At 32.3% G+C, this 9,549-nt stretch overlaps 1 protein-coding gene across 1 annotated transcript; it reads right to left on the reverse strand.

Moving 5' to 3' along the window:
* Positions 1-389: 389 nt before the first annotated feature.
* LOC100788746 (CBL-interacting serine/threonine-protein kinase 23) lies at positions 390-9,167 on the reverse strand. The gene is made up of 15 exons (XM_003533802.5): positions 8,401-9,167; positions 5,367-5,429; positions 5,201-5,272; positions 4,978-5,085; positions 4,664-4,744; positions 4,530-4,583; positions 4,316-4,441; positions 3,473-3,562; positions 3,212-3,331; positions 2,979-3,113; positions 2,531-2,647; positions 2,342-2,398; positions 2,194-2,268; positions 1,727-1,799; positions 390-670 (listed from the first exon to the last, which is right to left on the reverse strand). Exons 1-15 carry the CDS (start codon positions 8,596-8,598, stop codon positions 651-653), a joined length of 1,389 nt encoding a protein of 462 aa, XP_003533850.1. The 5' UTR covers positions 8,599-9,167; the 3' UTR covers positions 390-650.
* Between the last annotated feature and the right edge of the window lie 382 nt (positions 9,168-9,549).

The raw sequence follows: 9,549 nt of genomic DNA on the forward strand, positions 1-9,549 counted from the left end.
TAACTATTTTCAAAAGATTCATTTAAATCTGCATTATATACTTAATGGAGGCTATTTAACGATATTTAACAATGAAAAAACTTCACGCCACCATTTTATTTAAAAACTTACTGATAAGAATATTAGAAACTTTGATCTAAATTTTATCTTTTAAGAAGAACGGATTATATGGAATTGACTTTGTTTCTAATAGAATAACAAAAAGAAAAAAGAATCGATTAAAACTACTTAAGTCGTTTACACAAGCAACTGGTCATGCAAACATGCTAGAAATCTTTAGCTGGCCTGATTTTCACACTTGCATTTGTTAAGTTTGTGACAGCACAAAAATGAAAAAGATATTGGTATACAGTTCAAATAAAAGCAAACTATCATAAAAAAACTGGTCATGCAAACAAATGCTAGAAATCTTTAGCTAGCACAGTTTTCCCTTTTGCACTTGCAAAGTTTGTTACAGCACAAAAATTAAAAGTTATTGATATACAGTTCAAATATAAGCAAGTTTTCATATACGGATGAGGAAAAAAGTCCATGACAGAATCCTCCAATACCCACTCTTTTTTTTTTTTTTTAACTGCTCCATTGCCCAATCTGAATAACAACACAACTAGTGACTGTACTTCGTACGGAGATGGAAATTTGGATAACAATTATTTCGATGGATTGGCACCTGTACATTGAAATTGAAAGCGATATAACGTTACATCTCCAAATTAATGGGAAAAAAACATTACTGAAAACTACTACTATAAAGCATAGTTGTATAACTCCTAATCAGAAATCGACCTCATCACAAGATCAGATCTACTAGTCAGTAATTAAACCGTAGGTTAAGTTGTTGAACCGGAAAACCCAAAGAAATTTTTTAGTATACTTTTTAAAACCCTTTCATCCATTTTTTTAGTCAGAATAACATTGATGTAAAACATGATTATGATTATTTTTTACTGAAGAATTTGATTAATCACTTTTAGTAAAATCTTACCTTTTAATCATGTTCTTTCATCAACAAAACTTGAACCGGAAACATTAGTTAAAGAATCTGAATCCAGTTTCACTCATATCAACAATATATTGGTTTGTACTTTCATATATTTTGATCAACCAAAACAATTGTATAGTAGTTTCCTAATGTTCCAAAACCACCTTGGAACCTTCATTTGGACAAAAGCATGGGTCCAACCCTATAATTGTTTGATCCTGGCCCATTTGATATAGGGATCAAACCTCAATAAACATGCGGGAATCTCATCGCAGAAGCTTCAACCTCAATAAACATTGTCGAAAATTAAAAAATTATTTTACGGCAGCCACTATCCATTATCTACTTATCTTTTAATGTATCTCGCTCCTTGTATAATTAAATTCTTAAATAATACTATTGTTCTATAAGTAATGCCAAATGAACCCTTTTTAGAAACTCTAGTACCGAAGAAACTTCGTACTATCCTTTTGGTAACACTAACAAGTAATAGCCGATAAAAAATAATCACTGATCAGCAATTAAACTCCTCCCACCATTTGAAACATAATGAATTAATAATATTTATGAAACCAAACATAATATTTATGAAACATAACAAGTAATTACCAAACGTTGTTAAAACCATCGAAAAGGGTACAAAAACGTTCAAATCAACATAACACCACCACTAATAAATTGTTAAATTGCTAACATCCTTACTTTGCCAATTCAAATAGCAGGATTGATTGATAGAAAACTAACCATCTTTTTCTTCATCGATAGGCTCGGCTTTCCAAACAATATCCTTCAGCCCAGTAGCAAGATTTTTGTAGAACTGCAAAGAAAGAGAACTTAGTCCAAGCGAGCTAATGAAAAGGAAAAAAATGTTAAGCAAGAACACGTGTGGAAAAGGAGTTTTTATATTTATTAGCATTATTGCTATACGAGTACTAATAACACACTTTATTATTGGTTAAAATTTATTAAAAACTACAAAATTTAAGCCAATAATAGACCAATAGTAAGAGTATGTTGCCAACATTTATCTTGCTATAATAGCTGACAGATCGACTAACTGGTGAAAGCAGTGACACGATTCATATGTGGGAAACTAGGATAGTCCATGGCAGGCTACTCTTGAAACCAAAAGACAAGTAGTGATAATGTAGAGGTATTAATTTCACTCTCATGTACAAATACAAACATATTAGTTTGTGCATTAAACTTACCTTGTGAAATTCGAGAGTATCTCCTTCAGACTTTCGCAGCTCAACCATGTATAGTGAAGGGGCCACCTCTAAGATCTGGAAAGCAACACTTCAAGCATTAGAAAATAGTCCCAAGTCCTTAATACAAATAAACTTTGAAAACATATACCTCAGTGGCTACAGATAGATGACCTTTCCGTCCTGTCTTTTCACCTTGAATCTTTAACTGAAGTGCAGAATAAGATATGCAATTAGAATTAGAAACTTATTGCCAAGTTATTATTGCTAGAAATTAGCCTGGATATGTATATTGAGTTATTAACCAAAAAGACAAGTTATATAGTATAGATTTTTTTACCTTACAGTTGTTCTTCTTAACATCAAAACCCAGGGGTCCTGCAGCTTTCTCTATTTTTGAAATTATTTCATCTGCTGAACATTTGGATGTAAATCGTGTTTCCCTTTTAACTAGTCCCTAGTTGTCAAAAAAAAAAAAAATCAACTAACTTTAACCATTATATTCAAGAATTGCATTCTTAATTCATGCAAATTGTAAATCAACAAATAAAAAAACATGATTGTGTGAAAAGGGAAAATGAAAAATGAAAATAAAAGAAAATAGTTTTTTTTTTGTCTGTGAAATAATAAAAGAAAATAGTACTTGTGTGATCACAATATAATTTGATAAGTCCTCACAACTGACATTTTTTTTTTCATTTCCTTAACCCTTTCCATGTTAAATTTCTAGGATGCCAAGCTCTAATAAGAGAAAAGTATACAACTCATTTTCTTATAAAGACACGTACCATTTGCTTCTCAAAAAGACTACTAAGATTGAGGCCCTGAGATTTAGAGATAAGCTCAAAGGCATTCATAGTCACAGGTGCCACAGGTGCCATAGGTCCCTCTTCACGCCTCTCTACAACAAGATTTTGTGAATCCTGTGTACCAAACACAGTGAACATTGAGATAGAGGTTAGAGTCCAAAGCTGTGATGAACAAAATTTAGTCAATATTAACAGAAAAATCAAAAGCTTACCGTAGAATCACTGAAAATAGAATCTAAATCATCAAGACTAACATTAGCCTGTTCAAATACGGGAGGCTTATATCCCTTCTTGAACCAGTCATTCTCAATGACCTCAGCAAATGTAATCCGCTGTTTCATATTATTAAAAGAAAAGGAGATACAGGTTGTTTACATATTTGGTGAAATGGAGGTAAAAATAAGAGTATTTATTAAACACCAGATTAGTAGTGGAGTAGAATAAAATTAAACAAAGAAAACACAAGGTCATACAGTGGCAGGATTGGGATCAAGGATTTTGTTGATTAGCTTCTTTGCACTTGAAGAGAACCACGGAGGACATGTGAACTCGGCCTTGAAAATCTGTCAACCAAAATAGGGAAAGGAAAAAGAAACACAGAAGGCAGCACCTATCATGAAACAGAAAATATGGACTGTAATGAAGGAAAAAATGCACCAATTACTTCAATTTTTGTCATATCAGGCTTCAACTTAGCAATTTCCACAGAAACATGTAACTTAACTCCTCTCCGCAGGGAGTAGGGTATCATAGTGGCACTGGTAGTTGGTGTTAACAAAATACAATGCATTGCGAGAAGCAAAATATGCTAAAGGTCATTTTGATTCACAAAAGTCAATAAGCTGAATTTTGTAGACAGCTTCATTTATGCTTATTATCTAATTCATAAAGACTACCTAGTTTAACAAAGAAAATAAAATAAAATTATAAAAATGATATATCTGAATGTTGTGTGTAATACCCACATGCTCTCTGTTTATAAGCAAATAAGGAAATTAAGATACAAACAATCAATTAAATCACTAATTTCTTGTAATGGAATATTTCTATCTCTCTATAATGTAGCATCTTTCCGTATTGACATATAACAAACACACATATCAAACAAAAATAATTAGCATGCATGCATTGATGAGAATCCTTTAATAATTAATTAATGCACTGCTTCAATTCTTATTGATTCTAATCGACTGATCATAACGATAATAAATGTTTGAGAAGATCAAGTTGTAATGCTCTCCAACAGCTACAGCAGAATAATGTGAACCGAATTCAATCATGTGAACATAAAGAAATAGACTTGTAGTAAAGTTCACCTTTTTATATAAAGCTGATAGATTGGTTTCTTCAAAGGGCAAATAGCCAGCCATTAAAACAAAGAGAATAACACCACATGACCATAAATCTGCCTTTGCACCGTCATAACCTTTGTTGTTAATCACCTAGATGATAAGGAAGTAGTGATAAAAAGAAAAATAAAAGGTTCATGAGATAAAAAGTTATAGTAACAAGCATCAAAAGCTAATATACCTCTGGAGCAACATAATTCGGCGTACCGCATGTTGTGTGAAGTAGTCCATCTTCCTATTAACAATAGGATAATCAGTTGCCAATTGGACATGATCATATTTCCTCTTTTTTTAGAATCAAGTCAACATACTCACCCGAACTTGTTGAGGCAATGCACTCAATCCAAAATCTGATACTTTAAGCACTCCATTAGCATCCAGCAATAAATTCTCAGGCTTTAGTAGATAAAACAAAGGAGCTCGTTAAACTTTTATTCTTTTCCCTTCTGTCTCTCACTCACACACACACACACGTGATTAAGTATATACGTTTCCTCTTTAAGAATATATTCTTTCACTGAGAATGCATTACTAAATGTTCAGAAACCTTTAATTTGAGCCCTACACCAGCACTCTCTCTTTGAAAAGGGAAACAAAGGAAAAATGTGAATGGTGCAAGTGGTACACACCTTTAAGTCTCTATGGAAAACACCTCTACTATGACAGTAATCCACAGCACATATAAGCTGTTGAAAGTATTTTCTTGCTTCATCTTCTTTCAACCTCCCACTGCGTGCCTGGCTCAAGTTAATAGCAATAAAATCACCAAAATAGAAGAGTTATATAAAGACCAAGCTAATAAACAGGACTCTGATTTTCAGAAGAACATGGAAAAGATAAAAACTGCCTTACAATTTTATCAAACAGCTCCCCACCAGTCACAAATTCCAATACAATGTATATCTTTGTTTTGCTAGCCATTACCTACACAAGGATTAGTCATTTACAAAGCAGTTAGGAAAGACTGAAAGATACAAAATGTAAAGTACTTAAAAACAATCATTTACTGCCTTCTAACCTCATACATGCGTATGACATTTGGGTGTCTAATCAGTTTCATTGTTGATATTTCTCGTTTTATCTGCATATCAATGAACAGAAAATATCAGGAAAGACTAGAGTATCCATGCTTCATAGAAAACACTAAAAAGTATAGCAGAAGATAAGTTGTTTACACAGGATCTAGTATGGACATGCTACTCATGCTTAACTGTGGAGAGACTCACCAACAATGTTAGTGAAAATTTAACTCCACGATTTTGTTTTTCAATATCCCACTAAACACAGTATAAAAATCAAATCATTGGTCTTAATATATGTTACCAGTTACCAGTTACCACAACACTTAAAAAACAATAGTAAAGCAAGCTATACTATTAATAATTTTCTTATTAATAAGAATATGAGGCATATCGCATAATAAACTAAACAAATGCTTTATAAAACTAATCAGGATTAAATAAAACATAATTAATAATTGATGGAGACACTAGTGAGTTACTGTGCCTTTTGTCACTACCTGATTCTACAGTAATCTGTAAACCAACTTTAGACAGGACAGTTAGGACTCTGGAAATTCTTCTTTCAGTTTTTAGCTTACTTTGAGAAACCATTAACTGTTCCTTATTTACAACAAGCACATTAAAAATCCAAAGCTTCTTCTAAGTTTGAATCCACTGTTTGGAAAATGTACTTAGTAGCAGAATCATCGCAAATAACTTGTGGCAGAATGCAAATTTCTAGGCCCCTCACCAATATGTGACATGTGTACTGAGTAGAAGTAGTTCAGATTTCAGAAACAGTGAACTGTTTATATTGTGCTTTATAATGGATCAGTGGATGTGAGGAAGAACCTTATTTGTGGTTATATAAAGGTCTTACAATAAATAAGAACACTAAATTTGGTGACTATGCGCAGCTTATGCAATGCTTTGGTGTCTGTGATTGGAGCACAATGCTTCATTCACATTTTTAGGGTGTGCCTTTTTAATGGTTTTACACCTAAACCTGTTTGACTTTTTTTGTAGGACAGTAGGAGTCTTCATTTTTAGACATTCCAAATTGTACAAATATCTTATTACACCTCTCATTCTTTTAAAATATTTTTCTTCTCGCTGCCGTCTTCACTTTTTCATGTCTTTTGTTCATAGATTTTCCCTCTCAAACTGTTCTTTCCCCCTCTTTCATCTTTACACAAAAATAAACAAATCCAATAAAATTGACTATATACCCTAGTTTCTCCTAGTTTTCAATAAAATCATTTCAATGTAAATCTATGGCTCATTAATTTAGACAAATATCCCAATTTTATTTAATTTTATAAAAATCAATTCTACCCGTTTTACAAACAAATAAGCTCTCTATGTATTGGTGTACGTATATGGTATATCTACTTATTGTGTTTGTTTGGTTCTCCATATTCAAAGACAGAACACTGTACCAATAAAAAAAAGACAACAGTATCCATATAAGTCAAAGCATAGAAACTCTAACGCGCTCAGAAGACGACAAACTTCACTTTACACATAAGCTTGCAAACTCAACATCTGCTGATTTGACTTCAACATATATTAACTTAATTTCTTACGGTGTAAGAAAACAAAGACTCCACAAACGCGTGAACGCTTTTGCGGTTTCCAACAAACAAATAAAAACCCACAAAAAGACAATTCATATTCCGCAGAATGACCTCATCCATATTATATTAATACGCACTCATTAACCCCAAAACAAAAAAATAACAACAACAAGCACGCATAAAACACTGATAAAGAATTAAAACTATAATTGTTTTAAAAATTTAACTTATATTTATATATGCACTCTCCTTTCTGCTGCCCCGGTGTCTCGAGATTAAATTAATTAACATTAAATATCAATGTCATCAGAGTGGTCTGGCTGCATCGTTAACCCTGGTAGTCTTAAGTACTGGCTTTTACACGTTCTGACATCTGGTTTAGAATAATAGAGTAAATTAAACCCACAAATTTTTATAAGAAACTTTTATTGATACAACCAGCATAATTTTCAGTGCAAAACCTTTAATTTACCCAATTTCTAAACAATAATAAGAGCCTTCTTCTTCTGCTACTGCTAATAAATTATAAAGAGAATATGAGGTTTTTGTACATACACTTTTGTATCATATTTTATCCTTCTTATTATGATAATAATAATTCCCTATAACGTAATCCATACTGCTATCTTATCTTTCATTATTTCTCTTCTATTGTCTTATTTATTTAGTTTTTTAATCTTTTTTGTTGATAAATATTAATTATTAATTTTATTAATAGGAGAAATTCAAACTCCCGATCACTCTCTTCTTTCTTCAATCATCGCACCAATCTTATAGTTCCCTTTTTCTTTTTTCTCTATCTTGCTCTATTTTCCTATGATTACACTTTCCAAATCACTTACACATGTAAACACTCTTTTAGAGTGTTTTTGGCACAGGAAAAGAAGAGAAATAGAGAAAAGATTGGATTTAATTCAAATTATTTCTCATCTATTTACATATTCTCTTTTTCTATTTCCATGTCTCAATCAAACACATTCTTATTACACCCCACTCACTATTATTTAACTAATATCGATTTTGGTGTTACAAGGTTGGTCTCGCTATTATTTAACTAATATCGATTTTGGTGTTACAATGCAAGCTTTGTTGAATGGTAAAAAAAAAAAGGAAAAGATGTCAGATTTAATTCATCTACTAACAAAAAATTAATCATTAACAAGCCTTGATCAGAATGCTTTTTGGTTTTCAATTTTGAAATATTTGACCTAATTTCGCCTTTTTTTTTAATATGTTTTTGTTTTGAAATTACATTTTAAAACAAAAAAAATCAAAAATTAATAACCACACATAACATGACCTAAATCATTCTGAAATAATTAACAGCCACACCTAACATTTGTTTGTTAAAAAAATTAACCTACACTATTTCTTTTTTATTATTATTATTTGTTTTTAAAAAATAGCTAAACACAAAACACTTCTTATTTCTTTAATAATAATAAAAAGATCGAAAAAAGAGAAATGAAATTACCTGCGCAATCATTTTGTGTTTGAGTAGTTTCTCCTTGTCGAGAATCTTGATGGCGACGTTCTCTCTAGTTTCCACGTGCCTCGCGAATTTCACCTTGGCGAAATTGCCCTCGCCCAGCGTCCGACCCAGCTCGTACTTCCCCACACGGGTCCTGCTGCTCCCTCCGCCGCTGCTCCCCTGCCCCGATCGTGACGTCATCTCTCTCCCTTCCCTTTCTCTCTCTCTCTTCTCTCTTTCTCTCTCTATAATATATAAAATTAAATATTAGCTCCTCTTCTTCTTCAGTGGCTGCCACACACGCGACTTTGCCACCTTCATTTTCTTTCTCTTTCTCTTTCCTAACCTAACCGCGCCTTAGAAGAGACCGTTGACCGACGGATCTCGCCGATTCAATCGTGGCCGTTGAAAAGGGATAGGTGTGGTGAGCCGTTGACCGTTGGATCGAAGGAGGACTCCATCATCAATTCTGATCGATGAATAATAATCAGAGGAACGAACGAACGAGCGCGAAGAAGAGAAAAGAGGAAAATAAAATGAAGTTTCCAGGGAAATTAACAAGAAGCCTTTTAAATTAATTTTTTTTCCTCTCGCTAATAAGGAAAGGAAGTAACGTTGTGGATTTTGGGATTTTTCTTTTCCTTTTTTGGTTTGCTCTGGTTTGGTTTGAATCTGAAGAAAAAAAAAACGAAACGGAAAGTGTTTGTGTTGGAAGAGGAAAAGTAGAGGTGAACCAATGCACGAATGTGTTTGTTTTAGGTATTGTTGTGGTTTTTGTTTTCTTTTATATAATAAAATGACCGTCGTAAAAAGAAATGTTTTTTCCAGATTCATTTCTCGATAATACTATGAAATTTGTTCTTTTATTATCTCTAGCGTCATGACGCATGTTAACCACTTGCCTTTTAAACAGTGAGTCAATTGACTATCTCAACTTGTCCTTCATTGTGTCTATAATATGATATCAGCACGTTACACGTAATATTTCTATTTTTTTACTATATATTTAAAATACATAACTTATACACTAATTATGTCAAAAAAAATTATACACTATTAATATAAGAAGAAGGATATTTTTCTTCTATAGAATAATATAAAGAAGTTTTACATTGTTATTTTTTTTTTATAATGGATGAAAATTAAAATAAG

This window comes from Glycine max, chromosome 9, assembly GCF_000004515.6.
Source record: "Glycine max cultivar Williams 82 chromosome 9, Glycine_max_v4.0, whole genome shotgun sequence".
Classification (NCBI taxonomy): domain Eukaryota; kingdom Viridiplantae; phylum Streptophyta; class Magnoliopsida; order Fabales; family Fabaceae; genus Glycine; species Glycine max.

Bases quoted from the DNA above. Each gene is read 5' to 3' on its own strand.
- LOC100788746 (XM_003533802.5), bottom strand. From the start codon at position 8,598: ATGACGTCACGATCGGGGCAGGGGAGCAGCGGCGGAGGGAGCAGCAGG. The intron at 3,332-3,472 runs GTATGACCTTGT...AATATGAAACAG, and splicing joins TTGATCCCAATCCTGCCACT to CGGATTACATTTGCTGAGGT. The intron at 2,269-2,341 runs GTATATGTTTTC...GTTGCTTTCCAG, and splicing joins ATCTATCTGTAGCCACTGAG to ATCTTAGAGGTGGCCCCTTC.